The following is a 22,835-nucleotide window of genomic DNA, read 5'->3' as shown; positions in this document are numbered from 1 at the left end:
TTGCTAGTAGAAACAATGCAGAATTATTCTGACAAATTTACCATACACTATTTGAACAACAAATGAATCCCACAACGTGTACCAACTTGAAACAGCACAATTATTGTGTATATTCTATCGTACATTACTAAGAATGCCCCCAAACGTTTGTCAAGTCAAAACAAAGCACAAATATATTGTTTATTGTTTATACTGTTACCGAACAGAAGGATCTCCATCTGTCACCGCCAGGCGTCACAGGCAGTCCGTATATCATCCACACGACTAACCCCTACACTCACATTGTTCACCTATCAACGCTCGTGTAGGACAAATCGTCACTTGCCGTTAATTTACTTCCTATCTACTTCACATCACTGCAACATCCCAGTGTGGGGGTTTAATAGCCGAGACGTTGTCTAACATTGTCATTCATTATCTTACAACGAATCCAAGGATGCCCCAGACAACCGTGATAAATGTACGCACCGCTCAAGGAAATATCAGCTTTATAAACATGGAGGCTTGGATGTGATTGGGTGTTCCTGAATGTACTCTTTAGCGTATATAACAAAACGACAAAAGAAAACCGTAATCACATCTACAGTCTGTCTGAAAACACTCCCGACCTTGAACTGCATATGTCCTGGGAGGATTTCCACTGTGTTGAGTGCTGTTAAATTAGTTCATCTCCCACGGCAATGGTTCGAGAACAGCTCCTTGTATTCATTTTTGGATTTACGGTAAGTGGACTTTTGACTATTTTACCTATTTTAAATGCAGATACAGTACATGTAGTTATAAGGAACAAATTGAAAGGAATGAAAGCAAACTGATTTTGAAAACAGCGAATTATTAGTTGATGATTGATGATACAACGATCTGATGTGTTGAAGGAGGACGGTCAAGCGACCGAGCAAATTCTGTTTAATACAGCGGTACTTGATACATAAATACTGTCAGTAACTATGTTTAACCTAAGAAACTTACAATGTTTATCCTAACGAAATAGCAATGTTTCCGAACGAAGTTACAATGTTTATTCTACCAAAGTTACAATGTTTATCCTAACGAACTTACAATGGTTATCCTAACGAAGTTACAATGTTTCCTAACGAAGTTACAATGTTTCCTAACGAAGTTACTATGTTTATCCCAGCGAAGTTACTATGTTTCATATTTCACTTCAGTTACTAAACACACAATCGTCTTAGTCTTTACAAGGAATAAAAGGACGGGTAAGACCCCCAAAATGTCGCGTATGGCAGCTTGATGAACTCGACGTTTATTCCTTACTTGATAAATCTTACTCCTTTATCAAGTCAGTGAATGTTTGTGAAGTTAGCTTGCTTTACTAGGCCTTAGCTGTGATGTTAAACGTTATGTTATAACGTAACGTCAACGTGCTACAAGAATGTTGACGTGTTACATGAATGAAAGCGTTAGAATGCTTAACTTACGTTCTTTTGTTAGTATCGTGTCTCAACTCTGCATGGCTGAGTGAGTAAGTAAGTTTAGTTTTTAAGCAACTTTTAGCAATTTTTAAGCAATATCACACCAAAATATGGGCATCACACATTGTACCCATGTAGTGAACCGAACCCGAACACATACGCACATACCTTTTGAAGTTTTTATCTCGATAAGGTTCGTACCCGAACGATTCCGAATGCTATTTAGCGTACGCTCGCTTCTGGGTGATGCAAACGGCGTACGTACAACCATGACAACGGTGAGCAAACAGTCGCTGAAAATGGTGTTTTGGGCAATATTCAAGGATTTCATTTTGCGGAAATATTAGCTAATGGTAACTCTGTCAACAGAAACCCCCTATCGTATATACTACAGGTCAAATAATTGTGTTATAAGCGGATTTTTGTTTGTGTTGAGATCGTTGTCAGTGACCTGAATACTTTGAAAGCCCCTCCGATCCCCAAATAGTAGCCGTTGTCTGATTGGTTAGATCTGTTTTACCGTCTCGCATTTGATTGGACGGTCATTGGTCGCTCAAAGGTTACCTGACGCGACCTTCTACCAGGTTTTGTTAGACTCAGTGGTGGAGTCTAACGAAATACACGGAGACTAAGTTTACTTAGACTGGTGCTGTTGATAACCGGGTTGTCTGGTCCAGTCTCGATTATTTACAAACCGCCGCCATGTAGCTGGACTAAGGCTGAGTGCGGTGCTAAACAGGCATGATACCAAACATTATAAATATTTAGAAATAAACCCCCAAATCATAATTATTTCAACACTGTATATATTATGGCAGTATCACCTGTCATACTGGTTTAAAGTATTTGACAGTTCATGGGTTGTTGTTTTTTAAAAACTCAGGGAAGTATGGAGTCCTAGAAGGGACATTGTCGTACGACATATGCAATAACGCAACATTTTGGCCATTTGTCGCATTTTGAATGATATCAATCAATTCATCCAAAGGATGACAATTCAACAATTGTCAAGGTCAAAGGATTTCTCGTTGTCGAATTATCGCCCTGTGTAAGATTTGTAGAAGAAGCGTAACAGTATGTCCCCTCTAAGAATCCATAGGAAAGTGATGAATAACCACCTATAATGGTTATTTACAGGACAGTTACGATGCATCCGACTATCGATGGATTGCAGTTGTTGAGTCTCCGATGGCAATTAATCGATCGCAGAAATGCATCAATAGTTTGTATGACAATCGATAGTTTTGTGATTGACTTCCTTCGATAAAGGTGCAGCGCAAAGTACAGAATGTTCGGGTGTAGACTTGCAGATTCATTGAGCAATAGTATGTTGCAATAGACTGTCGCTATCGCAACAGCTGTCCCTCCTCAGTCACCCCTAGAGGTGAACATAGGTAGTACCTACATAACCATGCCATCGTCATGCGATCAGAATGCTCCCTCTTGTTTCGTAGGGATAGGCTCCATTGTTTGCCATAGGTTCTCCGGTCCGCGACCACCTACCATAGAAAATATGTCGCATCTTCATGCTGAATCATTTGCACCTTCAGAGGTGTATCACCTTGATGAAACGTTAAAGTCAAGTCGGGGAGTTGGGGGTAGCCTGGTGGTTAAAGCATTTGCTCGTCACGCCGAGGACTTGGGTTTGATTCCCCCCATGGGATCAGTGTGTGAGACCAATTTCCGGTGTCCCCCTCCATGATATTGCTGGAATAGTGCTAAAGCGACGTAAAACCATACTCACTCACATTACCGACAGGGGCGGTGGGGGTAGCCTTGTTGTTAAAACGTTCGGGTTCCCTTCATGATTACAATATGTGAAGTCCGTTTCTGGTGTCCCCAGCCGTGATATTGCTGGAATACTGCTAAAAGTTGTGTACAACTCAACTCACTCACCCAACCGATCAGGACGTAGTGTATATGTACAATACCGACAAAGTGACATTGGCTGTAAACGTTTGAAGCTGTACATTACATTCAGGTTCTTCAACATGTCCTTTATACTGACATGTGGAGCTTACATCCAGGATGAATTTGCCACTTCCAGTAAGCCGAGTGGATGCTTGTGTTCAAGGAGAGAGAGTGATGGTCACTCTGAGCCTTGTCATCCTTCAACAAGTTCCACAATGGACGTTTCTGTAGGTGACCCTTAACCTTTAACCTCGTACTCGATCAGGCGGCTTACATTGAGGTCAAGTGAGGGATATTCCTACACAAATGTCAAGTTTTGTTTTCTGTTGTACACGTGAATTTGGAGAATTGGGGTCAGTGGGATTCCATGAATTATGAATGTATAACTGAACTACCAGACGGATGATATTTGATTTCGTTTCTGATTTAAAAACTAATGTGAGTGAAAAGTATAATTAGTGTCAAGGGGCATTGTTGTCTTTAAACGATATTCAGACAGTGCTGAGATAAGGTAAAACGTACGTTTACTATGGTCTTTTTTTGTTTTGTTACAACATTTTTAAAATCTTATTTTATTTCTTGTGAAATCCTTGTGAAGCAATTCCTAGTAGACGAAAACTACTTGGGATTATCGAGTGGAATGACGGACAGAGAGTTGACATTATAAGTCAGTTATGTAAACATTTGTCAAACGATGCGAAAAACGCTCCTATTGTGCAGTATATGGCGAAAATCATTTTCACTTTTCCGAAAGGGAAAACTGACCAAATACGGGGTCCCCATACCGTTTAAGGTTATGCTACCTCAAACCAGATTCCGACGTTTTGGTTGGGTGAGTCAGCGTCATCTGACAGCGGTGATTGGATGATTAATTTCTTGTGAAAGATTTTTCATTTTTGTTTCAAAAAATAATTAAAACTGGTCACGTTTTTCAATATTTATTGCTGTCTTTTAACACAGTGTCTTATGCTCAATATGTGCAGCGATAGTTTCAGTGACGATTGCTTGGGATTGTTTTTCTTGGAGCTTACGTAAAGGGCCGAGTGGTGACCAATGTACAGATCTTTGTCAGTTACTCTTTGAAAGGACATTCTTTGTCATATTGTAAGTATTTTTGTAAACCAATTATATGCAAGGGGCAAAAGGTTTACTTATGATGGGAACTAATTTCAAGGGATAAAATAATGATTTTTTAATACTGTTCGTTTCTTGATAAATGCATGTCGGGTGGATTTCCACCTGATGACGCACAAGGGTTCAGGCCAGCACATCAGTTATGTTGACAACATGGCACCACAGACTTTACAGATAAATATGAACTATATTTATTTTATATGTGGGTTTTTCAAGAAAATCTATGCGCACTATACATACAATGTAAGAATTCAAAGTTCTTTTTATTTGTTGGTTAACGCCATATATAACAAATATTCAACTGACCCGAACCAGACAGTCATATGATTCCGATACGCAAGAACCAGGTCAGCGAACCTGATTGTTCAATCTCGTAGACCCCTCTTTATTATATCCTGGATCGTCAAGAATGAGTTGGATTCAAGGAAATGAAACCGGAGGAGAAATGTGTGTGGCAGTGCACTTGTCCATTGTGAGGGGATATTGTAGACGTTTAACAATGATTATTGGCAATTTTAGCATACACGGAATCTCTTCGTAGCGAATGTGATCTCTTCACGACCGACTTCTCCGAATTCGCAACATCCCTAGTACAGTGTTATGCTAATTCTGTGAAATGCTGGCAACTGTAGTACTCAGGATGTAACTACTCATAGTGGATTTTTACGATATAAAATTTTGCCCGTAAAGGTATTCTCGAGGAATCCAAAATTTCTCAGTAGGTGTTTAAACAGTAGAGCATTGTGTGACATGGATTGGCCGGGTTTGTTTTGGTTGTGCACTATACCGAAATATATGAATAAAAGTATTGAAAATAATTTTCTTACCCTTGGATGCTTATAATAATATGGCTTTAGGTATTTCGTTCGTAGTGTCGTATATACACGAGAGATTAGAAGGAAATGTAATTCGTTCTCAACAATATTCTGATTACACAATTGAAATACCCCGTTATCTCTTTGTATACCTGCATACCTGCATATCTGTAGGTTTCAATAAATAATTCATGAGAGTCATACGAAACGTTTATACGGCGATTTGTTTGGCTGAATAATCTTCAAAACTAATGTAATCTTTAAATGTACAATAGACCTGTGGCCCTTTTAAGTACTGCATAAAGATTGATAAAAACAAAGAAAAAGCACTAGAACAACAAAAGAAAAGAAAAGAAAAGAAAAAAAAACACAACAAAGGCAACCCCGTCACGTAACACATGTAAACACAAAGAAAACGACACCTGAAAAGCTTCACCCATACATCAGCATTCTCCCCACCCCAAACCCACCACCCATTGCCCACCACCCCCTAATGACTAAATGGATAACCTCCAAAACATCTCTTATCAGCTCTCCTGGAAGAAGAAGAACAGTTGCCAATAATAATGTCTTGTCACATTATAGCACCTACGTCATCGAAGCGCAGTTGTAGTCAGAACCTGGTGTGAATTCATAGTACTTGTGACATGTAGGTTTAAATACAAAAACCAAACAAAACCTGTCTCCGATAGCGCGTGTATTGCGCGTGCAAGGCAAAGTCTTGACTGCCAGGCGTACTCCAGTTGACACAGGCTGTTCCCTGCGGGTTGTTCCATTTATGATGTTCTGCTCAATGCATGTACACAAAACATTGCACTAATTGAAAATAATACATATTTGTGTTTTACATTCATGCCATTCATGTGATGAAGAACCAAGTGATATGACGTCATATCCTGATTGACATCTTCTATAACAAGAAAATGCATCAGCCATTTTCTTTATCTGCAAATGTGACGTATAATGAGTAGCGTAAAATATCTCCACAGATCTTTGTATAGCGATATCGAGCTGTAAAATGTTTTTCAGAAAGCTGGATCTCATACAGGACCATTTTCCTTGGCAATGTTTGAATTATTGTTTCTTTGCCAGATGGTATGTGGATCGGGGAGACTGTCCCTCCGTCTCTTGTCCTTCAACAACCCCGGAGGCAGGGGCAGCAACGGCAACTACTGCGACGGGTTCTCTTTCTTGAAACATTCCGCGTGTGATCACCAGTTCACCATTTGTCTGAATTCTGTTTACGGGTAAGTGTGTGCTGTGTGTGGTGTTTGTGTGCGATGTATGTGTTTGTCCCACGCGAACCTGACGCTCCTGAAACTGTTGGATCCGTCTCCCCATGGAGAGGAAAACCTTCATGGAGTATTCCTTCAAGAACTAAATAGTGTTTTCTATTTTCCTGTAATGTCCATGTCAATCTCATGTCGTATAATTGCATTAACTGTTCTTTTAGCTCCATGGATCTCTCACAATGCCAGTATGGACGGGCTGTGACAGGCGAGGTCAGAGATCAGGATAGGATCACATTCCGGACAGATATCGGGGGCGTCCGGAACCCCATTGTGTTTCGCATTACGTCATTTCCGGTAAGAAAGGCAGGGAAGAATAATGGTTGTATAATGTTTGTGTGTTTTGTCTCGCTAATCATTAAAGGTTAAAATGTCCAACTTTTTACTCGATGTAACAGGATGTAACCAGGAAGTAACCAAATCAAAATGAACACTACGAAGCGAACTCTGTACGGAAGGGTGGCAACTTTGGCGGTGGAGGAGAAATAATGTGGGCATCGATCTCCCACACTGTCAGCCTTGTGGTTAAAGCGCTCGATCGTCACGCCGAAAGAACGGGATCGATACCCCACAAAGGGTACCGTGTGAAGGCCATTTCCGATGTCTCCCGCCTTTATATTGCTAAAACTGGCGTAAAACCCAACTCACTCACTTTATGGGAGGATCGCAGATTTGTTTCAGCTCTGAACATAACATACACCGTTCGGACCGTGTGGTCTTGTCCTCTCTTTGGGTAGCCAGATTTTAGCGCAAAAGAACACGCGCGGGCAGAATAATATGTCTTCGAGAACAGCATCATCCTTTAAACAGATGTTGTAACAGTTTGCACAAGTACTTGAGACCGAGAGGGACAACATTCCTCAAAGTGTGATAAGTTGTCTCATTTCATCTAGGAGCGGGATCTGTCAGACGGTACTTGACGTTTGTAGTGGACTCACGCGGTATAGGGTTATTGTGACCTTGACCTAGGCATTTTCTGTGTAAAGTAATCATATAGGTCATTTGTCGACTATTGTCGTGTTTCAGTCTATTATGACTCCGGTGTTCAGATATGTCTCTTATTGTCCTGTTTGTAGATGTGCCATTCCTCAAGTGTTCACTATTGTCCACTATTGTCCTGTTTACAGTCTGTCCTCACTCAAGTGTTCGGATGTGTCCACTATTGTCTTCTTACAGGTGTGTCATCACTAAGGTGCTCGGAGACGTCCATATGTGTACTTCCGTGTACCTTACTTCGACAAAATCTTTCTTTGTTTAGAATTGTTTGTTCAATCCCTAAATGATTTTTAAGAGTAAAACTATCTGTTTCTATCAGCCCAAACTTCGAATCAAGGTTGGAATATGGGACGTGGATAGTAGCAACGCACACGACTTCGTCGACTTACTGGTTAAAGACACGGCCTTGAACCCAAGTCCTACTGAGGCTGGTTCCTTGCCGGTTCGACTGCTGATCCGAAGGAGAACCGCGTGTGTATTCATATTTTATAGACCGAAAAGCAACGCACAGTGCCGGTCCCGTTGTATACTGTATCACTACAATGAAAACATAGTTATATGGATGCTATCGTTTCTGGTGAATCGGGGGTTGTCGGGTAGTTTTGTGGTTTAAACGTACACTCCTCACGCCAAATTCACATCGGGTTCGATTCCCCACACGGGTACAATGTGTGAAGCCCATTTCTGGTTTTATTACAGAAATATTGCTAAAAGCGATTTTCAATCATACTCACTCACTCTATAGTGCGTCTGGATTTAGTCATGTCCGGATATATGTAATGTGATACTGATACGAAATGGATGACAATTTCTATACAGGGCATTGTGTAAGAATCTATATAGAAACATCGCTCTGTGCAATAAAAATGAAGTTGACATTCATAAAGTTAATTTTTAACGCACCAACGTCAAGAATGCCGATCCAACAGTTAACCTCTGTTTCAGTCTGCTGGTTGAGATGCGATCTTACTGTGATCCAAACTACTACGGTCAACAGTGCGCAGTGTTCTGTTCAGCGAGTACTAAAGGGCGGTACACGTGCCACCCGTACACAGGAGCCAAGATCTGCACACCAGGTATAGCAGTTACATCTGTTTAAGTACTGTTGTTTTGGGTGAGGCGAGGTGTGATGTGGTGGGTTGGGGTTTGGTAGGTGGAGGTGAGATGAGGTTGGGGTAAGGTTGGGGTGGGGTTGGTGTGATGTGAGGTGAGGTTTGGATGAGGTGAGGTTTGGATGAGGTGAGGTGAGGTGAGGTGAGGTGAGGTGAGTTGGGATGGGATGGGATGGGATGGGATGGGATGGGATGGTGTTGGATGTGTTGAAGTCAAGCACTGGGTGGGTTAAGGTAATGTGAATTGATATGTGGTGTGGTCAGGTGGGTGAGGTGAGGTGAGATGTGGTGGGTTGGGTTTAGTAGGTTGAGATGAAGTGAGGTGAGTGAGGCGAGGTGAGATGTGGTGGTTTGGGTTTGGTAGGTTGAGGTGCGGTGAGGTGAGGTGAGATGTGGTGGCTTGGGTTTGGTAGGTTGAGGTGAGATGTGGTGGCTTGGGTTTGGTAGGTTGAGGTGAGGTGAGGTGAGGTGAGTGAGACGAGGTGAGATGTGATGGGTTGGGTTTGGTATGTTGAGGTGAGGTAGGTTCAGGTAAGGTGAGGTGAGATGTGAGTGGGTTGGGTTTGGTAGGTAGAGGTGAGGTGAGTTGGGTTTAGTAGGTTGAGGTGAGGTGAAGTGAGTCAGACGAGGTGAGATGTGGTGGGTTGGGTTTGGTAGGTTGATGTGAGGTGAGGTGGGTTGGTTGGGTTGGGTTGGGTTGGGTTGGGTTGGTTAGGTTGAGGTGAGGTGAGGTGAGGTGAGGTGAGGTGAGGTGAGGTGAGTGAGGCGGGGTGGGATGTGGTAGATTGGGTTTGGTAGGCTGAGGTGAGGTGAAGTGAGGTGCACTGCGTGTGTGTTGGTGTGTGTGAATTAGACTAATATGTTTTCTGACACTACCCTAAATGCCGAGAACAGTTATATGAGTGTATGATGCTGTTCCCGTTTCAGGTTGGTACGGCGTGAATTGTGAGGTGAACGTGGACGACTGCGTCAGCAGCCCGTGTCAAAACGGAGCCACCTGTATCGACAAACACCGAGGATATATATGTGCCTGCCCATATGGCTTCACGGGTAAGTAGTAATTAAATTCCTTAATACATCATGTCGGAAAGCGCTCGTAAAATCTCCAATTCATCATCATCAACAACGCACTCGGTGAAGCGAGTGAGTGTGTGAGTGAATGTAGTTCATCGTCCCTTGAACAGTATTACGAAAGTCAGACAGGATGCAGGTTTTGGGAATCGAACACACGGTCCTAGGCTGTCCTAACACGTAAAAAAAACCCTACAAAGTCATTTTCATGTTTGAACACAAACAGGTCTTTCACTTAAGTTGCTTGAATACTAATAAACGCGGAGTATAACCACACTCACTCTTTCACTCAAGCTGATTTTTAAGGAGGGTGAGTGAATAAGTTTAGTTTTACGCCGCTTTTAGCAATATTCCAACAATATCACTGTCGGGGACACCAGAAATGGGTCTCACACACTATACCCATTCTATGCATCTTAATTTTACGGATGGAGGGGTGTGTGTGTGTGAAGGATATACTTTAAGTCATACACACATTCGAGGTGGTAAGGGAAGAGTTTTCTTGCTGGTTACTGAAAGGGTTCAGTGTTAGCAAACTTAGGTTCAGTATTTATATTCAGCCTGAGTTTACTTACACTGAGAAAGGGGCGATGAGTGACGAATGATTTTAATCAGGATTTTGAAGTCAGTTGAAATTTGAAAGTATTTGTTTGTATGTTGTTTAATGCAATACAGTAGTGAGTGAGTTTAGTTTTATGTCGCACTCAGCAATATTCCTGTGATATTGCTGAGGCTGTGTAAATGATGAAGAGAAAGAATATACCGAGGGCGCCTTTTCAAGCAGAGGATGCAATCACGGATACCACTGCATCCCCTGTGTTCGGCGTCAGATGCAGATCCTCATATCTTCGCCGTTAATATCAACATACATGACCGTGATTTGGCGAGAGACGTGAGGAGCAGATTTACTGTCAAATGTCCCGCTATAAGCATAATCTCTGAAAATACGTTAAACAAGAACTCCGAATCCTCAAGTTGTGTTCTCGCAGGATGTTACTAACATATGTCGTTAATATAAAATAAAGAAATACGGAAAATCTTTTTTCAGCAATATCCTAGGGTAGTTTTGATCGAATTAAGTGTGTTACGAATGGCATTTCACGACACTTGCTTGACATTGTTGTATGGCTTTAAAGTGAGTTATAATTACGTTGTTTTACGAAATCACTTAGTAAACTGTGTTGATAACATTATATTTGCACGCAGAAGTGCGATTTATTCCGACAGGAGCTTAGCAAGCCAGTTTTGTTCGTCTAAGCCATATAAGCTGCAAAGCTTTATATTTAGATGGTACTGAGGGTTTGCCCGACATTTTCAGCAAGATAATTTCATAATGGTAGCTACTCCTTCTGCACATACTCCATCAGCATAAAACAATTAATATGTATCCCCTTAATCATTTTCCTAAGTTCACTGCGCTGATATATATCAGAATGTTGAGTACTGTCACGTTTGTAGTGCTGGTCACGACCTCGTGTTTCCTCTCCCTTATCAGGTTGAAGTTTAGACATCCATACCGTTCATAAGGACATACCACATTAGGTACCTGTCACCCACCTCACTATAACGCGCGGTATATCCATGTTCTGTAGGTGAACGATGTGAGACAAGAATCAACCCGTGTCTGTCAAACCCCTGCAGCAACGGTGGGCTCTGCGAGGACACCGGCAGGGGATACAGGTGTGACTGCCCAATCGGGTGGGAGGGGCCACGGTGTGCAATGGACAGGGACGAGTGCTTGAGTCAACCGTGTCAACATCGAGGAACATGCGTGGACTACCCGGGGGCATACGAGTGTTTGTGTTTGAATGGCTTCACCGGGCGACTATGCGACGTCAACATTAACGACTGTTTGAGCAATTCTTGCATCAACAACTCTACCTGCGTGGACGGCTTGAACAGCTATCTTTGCGCATGCGCAGCAGGTTTTACCGGACGGTCTTGTGAGGTGATTATCAACGAGTGTTTAAGTAATCCATGCGAGAACAACGCGACCTGCGTGGATGACGTCAACGGTTACAGTTGCACATGCGCTGCTGGATTCACTGGAACATTCTGCGAGGAGAACATCGATGACTGTGTTGACAAACCCTGCGTCAACAACGGTGTCTGCATGGACGACGTGAACAGCTATCTTTGCGCATGCGCAGCAGGTTTTACCGGACGGTCTTGTGAGGTGAATATCAACGAGTGTTCAAGTAATCCATGCGAGAACAACGCTACCTGCGTGGACCACGTTGACGGATATCGTTGTTCATGCGCATCAGGATTTCTTGGCAACAACTGCGAGATTGATGTAGATGAATGTGCCTCTGCCCCTTGCCAAAATGGCGGAAAGTGTTCTGATAGCTTGAACGCGTTCTCGTGCAAATGTGCCGATGGATACGAAGGCGAATACTGCGAAAATAGATCGGATCCATGCAAGTCGAACCCATGTCGTAACAGCGGAATCTGCCGCACGAATATCACTGACTTTACATGCATCTGTCCGTCCGGCTATGCCGGTAAGCTATGTGAAACAGAGGACCCCTGCGTGAGTCGGCCATGTTTGAACGGCGCCACCTGTATCAATGTCGGACAAGCGTTCACGTGCAGTTGTATTCGAGGGTTCACAGGACCCACATGTCAAGTCCAGATCAACGAATGTGCATCTTCCCCTTGTCTGAACAACGGTACATGCGTTGATTTGGTGAATAACGTGACGTGCAGATGTATGGAAGGTTATTCGGGACCCTTTTGTGAGATCGACATCAATGAATGTTCATCGAATCCTTGTCTCAACAACGGAATCTGCGTGGATAAGGCAGGATCCTTTCAGTGCACTTGTGGAGAGTTTTATAAAGGTAAGCTTCAGCCAATTGTCTTGAACAAATTCACTGACTCGACCTCGAGGAACAATTCAAATGAAAATAACTCCATCTAAAAGAAAAGTGCGTTCGTTTCCCTGAAACACGCTCAAAGCTATGGCTCATCCTTGAGTCTACGGTATCTTAAATCGAGTCATGCAAAATATCCTGCCTCTAACAAGGCAAACATTACAGAGATATATTCGATGGTGAATAAAGATATCTAAAGATATCTACATAGTTCTCATCAGTATGCAGTTTCTAATCCAATGACCTGCATGACTTCTGTCAAACTTCATTCTGTATGTATGTCTCTAACCTATGAACGGTTTGGGTTCTTTTAATCCACAACTTGAATGCATCGTCTTAACCTACGACCCGCATAACGTCTTTCAACCTGTTGTGTGCACACACCTTCTTAACCAATGAACGGCTTGGGTTCTTCTTCTAAATCACAACATGGACGTATCTTCTTAACGAAGTATAACTTATTTCAACCTTCTGCCTGTACACACCTCCTTAACCAATGAACGGCTCTTCTAAACCCCAACATGAATGCGTCTTATTAATAAACCACCTGTATAACGTCTTTCAATCTATTGCCTGTATTTACCTCCTTAACCAGTGAATGGTATGAATGCTTCTAAACGTACCTACTTCTCTAGACTTATTGCTGCCGGTATACATTTTATCCAACGGCCTGTATGAATCTTTATGAATCTTGTTGCTTCTCCTTTTCTCTAAGACCTTGAAGTTTACGTGGGGCAAATGTGCATCTGTGTCATTGATGCTGCAAGTGAATACGTCAACGTTACGTACTGCAAGCCAGCATAACTTGCCTTACATACTTCATACGTCAGTGGAGGGTTTCAAACGGAAGGAGCATCACTGGGAGTGACATAAATCCTACATTCCTGATCGGCAAATATTGTAGAATTTGTGAGAATAGGAACGGTTTGGACCAGAATGGTCTTGACAGGATCTATATTTATTATACTAACCTAATCGGGATTTCAGATCCAAGTCACTCTCACTTGTATCTTTCCTTCTTTGCAGGGACACGTTGCGAAATTCTTGTTCCCGCTTCCTCGATGCCCGAAAACCCTCAACTCTCCACACAGGGTATAACAGCGACCTCTTCCCGTACTTTCACCTTCAGTGTGTCCACAACAAGGCTTGTACACGGCGACACAAACTCCCCTACAGCGTCTTTCACAGCCTCCACTGTAACGTCACCCAGAGGTTCTAACGTCGTTGATAGGAGTATGGACATAGAAGGCAGTCTCAAACCCACCCCGGCGTTACAGCCAAGCACTGACATCAGTATGACAACTAGTATACCTGCCTTCACGATTACGAAGACTGCACACACTAGCCCGGAGACCACCTCTATGATCTGGCCCACGTTGGCCAGTAGCTGGACTGAGAGTTTGGCCACGAGCACTGTCTGGACCGGAAGTGTCTCTACTCCGGAAGAGAAGACAGCGCCTCCTGGTGAGTAGACACGATGTGAATGTTTGTGAGTAGGTATTAATATTAGTGTTTGTTTTAGTATTTGTATTTAATCAATACTTGAATGAAAGAGTGAGTGAGTAGCAAACTGGGAATCACACGTTGGAATCGAACCCTGGTGACGAGTGAACTGTTATTACACAGTTTGTGATATGACCGATAGTTTGGGGTTTTGGTCTTGCTCGTAACTATGAAACAAGTTACTAAAAGTGTATAGGGGCAGTGAAGTGGCCTAACATTGACATGACCCTGCTGCAAAGCTTGCTGTTGGAACAACACTTTTGATGTGAATATTGTTTTACGTTGCATTCATCTAGATCATGCTGACCTGTAATAATCGATTTGTGTTTTGAACGAAAAAGAACTTTGAACAAGCATACTATCCCGCTCATTAACCAATCACCCATGGTGATGCCTTAACGCATATAAAATCCGGAATAGAATTTATCTTCAGTAACCCATGCTTGTCGTAAGAGGCGTCTAACGGGATCGGATGGTCAATCTCGCTAATTGACACATGTCATCGTTTCCAAATCGTGCTCATGATGTTGATCACAGGATTGTCTGGTCCAGATTCGATTATTTACGGACCGCCGCCGAAAAGTGGGAATATTGCAGAGTGCGACGTAAAACTATACTCACTCACTCAATAAATGAGCTGGTACCTCTGAAACAAGACAGTGTATCGTGGCAAGGCTGCTTAAAATGATCAATAATCGGAAATATTGATGATAGAACAGACTGTTAACGATAATCGATTGCTTTTAGCAACATTCCAGCAATATCACAGTGGGGGACATCAGCTTCACACATTGTACCCATATCCCCCGAGGAATCGAACCCGGGTCTTCGACGTGACGAGTAAACGCTTCAACCACTGGCTATCCGACAGCCCGATTATCGATATTAATTTTGTTCGTTAATATCGTATCTTTTGTGATGAAAAATAAGTTTGAATATTCTCATACAAAATGAAATGATTATCAATTTCATTAAGACATATTTGGCAAGTTATGTGAACATCTTAAACACATCCGAACATTTACTCGTTATGTTTTCAGATTCTTGTTTCCCACTTTATCTCGAGGGGAAATTGGGATCGAAAGAAGAGGACATATTTCACGAAGAGCTGACTCACATGCTCAGAAACTACGCTGATCTGACTGGTAATTTCAGCGTCAGTAGTCAGTTTGCGTATTTCAAAGACGAAAAAGGGTAAGGGAATTTTGTTTTTTTACACTTCATTTGACGACTGTTTCAATGTATTTAAAAAAATAATTAATCAACAGTTGAGTGTCCGATGGCCTGTACATTCCTATCTATTTGGCGAGGTAGATATTTTTACAATCTGTGCAGATTTAATACAAATTTGTTACCATCCTCGATATTCAAGGTTATTACGTGGTAATTACCCTTGACCCATTATATTCTTTGAGGCTAAAATCAACGTCCATTAAAATTACTCCTACAAGTGACACACCTTCTGCCCTAGGTTAGGGCGATAGAAGCGATGAAAGTTGTGATGTCGCACAATGCTTGTCCTAAAGGCGATTAAAGAGATCGCGTTGTGAGGCTTTCTAACTTGGTTGACACATGCCATCTAACCGAGTTGAGTAGATTTATGCTAATGGTGTTGATCACTGGATTGCCTGGATCAGATGCCATTATTTACAAACCGCCACTATAGCTGGAATATTGCTGCGTGCAACGTTCAACAAAAAACAAACAATCTTACGAAACGTATCTTCGGTCGAGAATGTTTCCATGTTATTTATCTGTTGACAATATTGGTTAACCAATGGTGACATGCCTTAATTATCGAAAAATTATTGAAAAAACAAGTTCCACGTTGGTGAAACTGAGATAGTTAATCTGATCCCCAACCTTCAGCCTCTTAACGTGTTTTATCATGAGAATACTAGACCATTACTCAACAACCATGTTTCATTGCATTGCTCAGAGGTCTGGTCACCGAGGTCACTCCGGCCATCACTGTTGATGGTCAGTTACTGGACACGTCCAAGATGAAGGCGATTTGCCAGAAAATACCCACTGAAAATCTCTTTGATGGTTTTTCCCACAAGCTGTATCTGGGCTCCAGATTCCCGATGTCAACTTCATCAGCTCAGACTGGCCATCAGGTTAGATGCAACTAGCTTTATTGTAACAGTTATTATTCAGCGAACAAGCGAGCGTTTCAGCCCAACCGAGGGCGGTTGGGTAGCCTAGTGGTTAGAGCGTCCGCTTGTATAGCCATGGACCTGGTTTCGATTCCCGATATGGTTGCAGTGTTTGAAGCCCATTTCTGGTGTCCCATGGTGTGATATTGCTGGAATAATGCCAAAAGCGGGCGGAGTAAAATCTAACTCGCTCACTTAATTCCCACCCCGGCCTATTAATACGGAATGTTTTTCAAGAAAGCAAGGGCCATTTGGGTTTACATTGTTCTTGGTTCTTCTGACAATATCACACTGGGCTTTGTCGAATGAACGTTTTAATTACAATTCTATCTCAGGTACCGCTTCAGAACAGTAAGGTTCCAAAACTCATATGTTGCACTTTGATTCAGCCAGTTAAGGTGTTCAGCATAGCTCCATGGGTTCGTTGCGCATATGTTCGGTCACCGGTTTGCAAGGCCCAAACTCGGCCATACATCAGCAGCTGAAGCCCATTTCTGGTGTCCTCGTCGTGATATTGTTAGAATATTGCTGAAAGGGACGTAAAATCATGCTTCCCCCGACCCTCCTATAATGAATAATTATGTAATATGTACGGAAACCTTTCACAGAACGCCGTGGGTATATCCTATTATGTAACACTCACAGTCTTCGCCCTTAATGGCATCTTTTAAAATAGAAGTACGTAATTCACGCAGTTATTTGAATTGAACATGAACAGGTTAGTGATAGTTCTAATTCCTTCGTCTTCAGGTCTTAGGGATGCCAGTCATCGTTGTGATCGTGATTGGGACAGCAGTCGGTTTGCTCGTCATCACTGCAGTTGTTGTCTTTGTCAGATATAGAAGGTGAGCCTTCGTTACGTATAGACGGTGAGTCTTTGTTAGATATAGAAGGTGAGTCTTTGTTACGTATAGACGGTGAGTCTTTGTCAGATATAGAAGGTGAGTCTTTGTTACGTATAGACGGTGAGTCTTTGTCAGATATAGAAGGTGAGTCTTTGTTACGTATAGACGGTGAGTCTTTGTCAGATATAGAAGGTGAGTCTTTGTTACGTATAGACGGTGAGTCTTTGTCAGATATAAGGTGAGCCTTCGTTACGTATAGACGGTGAGTCTTTGTTATGTATAGACGGTGAGTCTTTGTTATGTATAGAAGGTGAGTCTTTGTTAGATATAGAAGGTGAGTCTTTGCTTTGTTTGTTGTTTTACGCCGCATTCAGCAATATTCCAACTGTGTGGCAGGGGTCTGTAAATACTCAAGTCTGGACCAGACAATTCAGTGATCAACAACATGAGTATCTACGTCTTTGAAGGTGAAAATGAGAAAAAATAAAGCACTGGGCTATCAGGAATTTCGTCAGGACACACAAACCTGGCAGACCAGAATATCAGCTCTGTTAGACTAGAATGTTCTTTTGCTCAATTTTGAATAGAAAGCTTTGCTTAAGCCTTTTGAAACGTATTCAGAATTGGAAGTCAACAGAAATAGGACATGTGAGGTACAGGTCAAGAAAACTGCTCTGCGGTGGGCTAGTGTTGACTTCCTTACATTCATTTCATAGCGAATGGTTGTCACGTGACCTGAGACTAGGCAGCTTTGTGTGCTGGCGAGTAGGTGCCTGACTGTGAGGATGCGGGTTCGAATCCCGAATGGGACTCAACCAAAAAGTGCTAGAAAGTGAAATCCCAAATATGATCTATGTTGTAGTTTTCATTTTGTATGTTAATTACTAGGCGATGTCGGCTCAACAAGACGGCGACGTTGAATGGTGACTCCGATGCTTTCCAGCACTTCGAAAACCAGCTTTACATGCAGCCTCACACCATTACCGTGGCAGACAGAGCCCAGTCTGTAGACTAGGTCAGGAACGGAGGCGCTCTGTGACTACCGATCAACAACCAGCAAGCGAACCTGAGACCTGCCATTAGTTTTTGTGTACAATTTTTGAAGGATTAAAGCCAAAGACATTATTATGCTGTTTCGTATGAGAGACAAACTAGTAATATATACTTCCCATCAAAAGATTAGACTTAGAACACTGACTGTAGAGAACTAACTGCAAACCTTATGCACGAGCATCTTGCATCAAAGTGCTCAAAAGCATGTACGTGTACAAAAATCGTGCATGTGAACAGCTGCGTTTTGGTGCAAAGGTTTGTTCAGATATAGCCAATTTTCACTGATTTTTTATCATTTATTGAATTCATGACAATAATCTTTCCAACGTTACGAATTTGGTTTACAATGCATCACTTCATTTGTAATCAGTTCCTTTAAGCAATATGGAATATTTGCAAAATGCAGTTTAGAACAGTTGACTGAAGTTAGTGACTATATTTACATGAGTGAGTCTGTAAGTATATGAGCAGTCTGTAAATAATCTAGATAATGCCATCATGTGACTGTCATTACTCGAGACGAATCTTACAGAATGCATGAGCACCGACCCGGATGTTAACGGGATGGATACGCATGTAATGTAATGAATCTTTTGGGAATTGTGCATCTTCTTAATCGACGGGACTGAGAGAAAATGCGTGATTAAGCACGCGTGCACGTATTTTGACATTGCCTCTGTCAACACGAGACAAGCTTTGGTCTGTTTCTCTTTGGTGGATACAAAGATTTCATTGGTAGTCATCATCCGGCCTCGATATCACGGACTACGTCAAGTCGGAACTCATACTTTGCTTTCTAGTTTCATTAGCAGTGCTACTTGTTAAAAGTTTAATAACTAATAGTGTAATGTATGTATACCACTATCAGGGCTGTGGACATGCTGACGTAATTGTGGTCACTGTCTTTTGGGAAAAAGGCGCTCAGATTCTTGTTGGCGCAAACCAACAGTGGAAGCAGTCGAGTATTTAATAACCTGTATTTGTAAATAACGCTTTTATAACGAACTGCTTTTGTGGTCACGGGCCTCGTAACGTTTCTCGTCTCATTCGTACAGTATATAAGGCACGAATGCGGCGAGAAAGGTTACGAGATCATAGGCTTTCGAGAGCTTTGTAGGACCGGGTCCCGGTTACTTGTGTGTTTCAGTCGAAATGCGTGTAACCTACTGTGGTTGTCACGAACTTAAATGAGTGGGTTATTTGAGTTCGTGATAACCGTATTTTATTGAATAAGGCACTGTGAGTTTAGTGTTACGCCGATTTTGGCAATAATCCAGCAATATCGATGTGGGAGACACCAGAACTGGGCTTTATGCTGTACCCATGAATCTATTACTAATGGCGTGAACACTTTGGCCACTGGGCGCTCCCACCGCTCTTACTGAAGTGGAGAAACGTGTCAATGTTATGCTAAGTACGCTGAGGCCTGATTTCTGTTAATTAAGTGTGAACCTATATTTGAGACAAAGCAGTTGCGATCAGACTGAACAGTCAATATAACCATTGTATACTGCCATGTGGTACTCACGTGATTGACTTACGAATGTATGCTTTCATTTAGTAAAACTTCAGTTCATTTGGTTTGCTGTTCATGTAGTTTAACAGTTGGAACTTGAACACATTCGAAGATATGCATCTACCGCCATATTGGGTACCATTTATGCATAACTGAAATTAAACACCTGGCATGAGTGCTTCAATGACCTTGACATTAATTACTCTACATTGTCTTGTTAGGCTGTAGATCATTTGTAATATTTTGGTCATGTCCAATGTTCAAGTGTGTTTAGTCTTTTCACCGTCATATTTTGTGTATGTTTATACATTTATGATATGTTGCTGTACGTGTTGTGTTCATACCTGTTTACTTTGTGTAAATCTTGTGAGGATGAAATTGTAGGTACGACAAATATATCATCGGAAGACATAATCGTCAAGCTAGTGTTGTATATACCTGCCTTTAGCTAACATGATCTATTGACGTACATGAACAAAACGTAAATAAACCCCTAAAGTAAACGTAAGGCATTTCCTGTTTTCATTATTAACATAGTCCTAATATGATACTGCAACATACCCCCAAATTCCTTTTGACTATTTTACAGTGGGAAGCTTCATCGGTCTGTGGTTCGAATCTCAGATTTTTCGATTATGGTCCGTTCGTTTCCCGGTTTGATTTGTTAGTAGATTGAGTAAGTGAGTTGGATTTTACGCCTCTTTTAGCAATATTCCATTAATATCACAGCCGCATAGGACACAGAAAATGAGCTTCACACTTTGTATCCATGTGGAAAGTCGACCCCGGGGCGTTGGGCGTGACGAGCTAACGCTGATTCGTGTGGAGAGGTTGTAACCTGTGAGCCCGTGAAGATCTAGGCTAGAAATGACCTTCAGATCGGGTTCCAACTGGCTTGGTTAAATGCATGTCATCATGCACCAGCTGCGAAGGTCGATGTCAATCACTCTATTAGATCTTCCAGACAAGAATATTTACATTTAGCTAGAAACTATATGTGGCGTTAAACGACAAAACAAAACAAAACAAAGAAAAGCAACGCGGTTCGTGGCATACCGATGAAGTGGTTCATTGTATCCCCATGAAGTGCCATTTTGCATCCCCATGGATAGGTTTTTGGCATATCCATTAAGCGGTAGTTGGCATCGACATCTGTGTGAAGTGGTCCTTGGCATCTCTGTCAGGTGGTACTTTCTTTGTATCACCATGAAGACCACTCTTTTCCCACAGGTTACTGGAGCCATATCTTCCCACGTAACCTGTTCTAATGCGGTCATATTTCTCGGTTATCGTAAAATCCCCTGGCGGTAAAAAATCGCAACACGATTTATCTCTCTTCTTTCTATCCAATCAGAACACGTGGTGTATCCACTTGGATCCACTATCCACTTAGATCGTTAGTCGATCAGTATGTGATCGCGAAGGATAGATTCGGTAATTCTTTTTAACTCAAAATAGAAAAACTAGCAATAAAACGTGAGGCCACAAATACATCATCCCCTGTCGATGACTTACTTTGATGTGACACACAATACATTTAATGGCTAACTTGTCCCTTGTCAGCAAGGGCGATGAAGACGACATGTCTGAGTTCTGTCTACAAGAAATTAACTCTTGCGCATCACGAAGGGGAAGAGGTTCTAGTTTTCCCGAAGCATAGGGAAATAATCGAGGCTTTGCGAAGTATCACTTTTGAAACGACGTAGCTGATTGCACAACTAAACCTGTTTACAGCCACTCACGAATCCCCAACACACTGAACACTCGCACGGTATTAGAACAGAGGTTATGTTGGAATATATGACTTGAGTAACCTCTGTGGGAAGCGAATGGTCAGTGCTTGGCGCTCGGCATTAATACGCCACGGTCTGCTCGACTCGGTGTCAGTGTAATGTGTCTCAGTGGGTTACTCATCCCTACCTGCTGCATTGTATCTCAATGAGCTGGCACTATGAAACTAGACCAAGCAGCTGCAAACAGACAAGCATGTGAACGAAATACTCTCAAGTGCGAGGTTAATCCTCATTTCGTCTCTCCTCACCTCTCTCAAACCAGCATGACAAAACAGCTGAGCTCAAGTAAGCTGCTTGTATTCCAATACAAGTGCAATCTAACTCACACACACAGGGGTCCCCTAATACAAATAATTCCAAGTCTACAAGAGGTAAATAGTGTTGAAAACACCAGTATTGAAGAACTCGTCATAGTAATGATTATATGACACTTCGTTCAGTTTGTGTGACATTAGTCTAAGAGTAGATTTTGAGAGTGTATTTGTTGATATGCTGTTGTATAATTAACAAAGGGATTATACAATGTCAAATATCTGCATAACCTCCTAGTTTTGAACCATACTTCACGATGTAATATCGAACAGGTTTATGCTAAGTTTGCACATCATGAGAAGTTAACAAACAGTTGAATACTGCGAATAATCTTTGTCTCACTATACTGTATCAATTAGATGGTAACAGAAATGAGATGTACCTCTAACACCGTGGAAATATGGGCAACTTCTTACGCATTTAGCAATGGGTAACCCTTTAAAACCTTTCATTTTTGACCACTTAACTTTTGTAGCTCCTCGGAGATCACATTGTTCCCGACAAATAACTGAAATGTTCAATCCAAGGTTTTATCCTTCCACAACCAGCGCCATCGTTTGTTGGGCCTAACCGAAAAATCATGTGTATTGTGAATTAACTACCAACCCACTCACTCACTCAAGAAAACGAAACAACCGATCCAATATCGTATGCACGTTATCCTCACTAATTCTACTCTACTGTTCCAGGCGTCGATGAAGATAGATATAGACATGAAATACTGCACGTGTTCCCGAAGTAAGCAGGTATAAGTGTTACAAAACTTGCTGCCATGACAGTTAATCTGTAAACATCTCAACATCTCAACTCATCTCACCTCAACAGACTAACAAAACAAAAAAACCAACAAAAAACAAAAACAAAACAAAAACAAAACAAAACAAAAAAACATCAACAACAACAACAAAACAAAACAACAAAAAACAAAAACAAATAAAAAACAAATAAAAACCCCAACAAAACAAATAAAAGAAACCCAAACAAATAAAAAAACCCTCAACCTTCCCCCAACACACA

At 41.8% G+C, this 22,835-nt stretch overlaps 1 protein-coding gene across 1 annotated transcript; it reads left to right on the top strand.

Annotated features, from left to right (window-relative positions):
• Window positions 1-350: 350 nt before the first annotated feature.
• On the top strand, window positions 351-20,221 carry LOC137296209 (fibropellin-1-like). Its single transcript, XM_067827943.1, has 12 exons — window positions 351-722; window positions 6,386-6,540; window positions 6,747-6,879; window positions 7,898-8,049; window positions 8,524-8,654; window positions 9,618-9,740; window positions 11,354-12,604; window positions 13,664-14,101; window positions 15,181-15,334; window positions 16,080-16,260; window positions 17,050-17,144; window positions 18,033-20,221. Exons 1-12 carry the CDS (start codon window positions 681-683, stop codon window positions 18,157-18,159), a joined length of 2,982 nt encoding a protein of 993 aa, XP_067684044.1. The 5' UTR covers window positions 351-680; the 3' UTR covers window positions 18,160-20,221.
• Window positions 20,222-22,835: the final 2,614 nt, after the last annotated feature.

This window comes from Haliotis asinina, chromosome 9 (assembly GCF_037392515.1).
Source record: "Haliotis asinina isolate JCU_RB_2024 chromosome 9, JCU_Hal_asi_v2, whole genome shotgun sequence".
Lineage (NCBI taxonomy): Eukaryota > Metazoa > Mollusca > Gastropoda > Lepetellida > Haliotidae > Haliotis > Haliotis asinina.
Note: the sequence above shows the minus strand (reverse complement) of the source record. Positions and strands in the feature narration are given on the sequence as shown.

Coding starts and splice junctions, on each gene's coding strand:
- LOC137296209 (XM_067827943.1), top strand. CDS start 681: ATGGTTCGAGAACAGCTCCTTGTATTCATTTTTGGATTTACG. Junction 9,741..11,353: donor CTGCCCATATGGCTTCACGG/GTAAGTAGTAAT, acceptor CATGTTCTGTAG/GTGAACGATGTGAGACAAGA. Junction 16,261..17,049: donor CAGCTCAGACTGGCCATCAG/GTTAGATGCAAC, acceptor CTTCGTCTTCAG/GTCTTAGGGATGCCAGTCAT.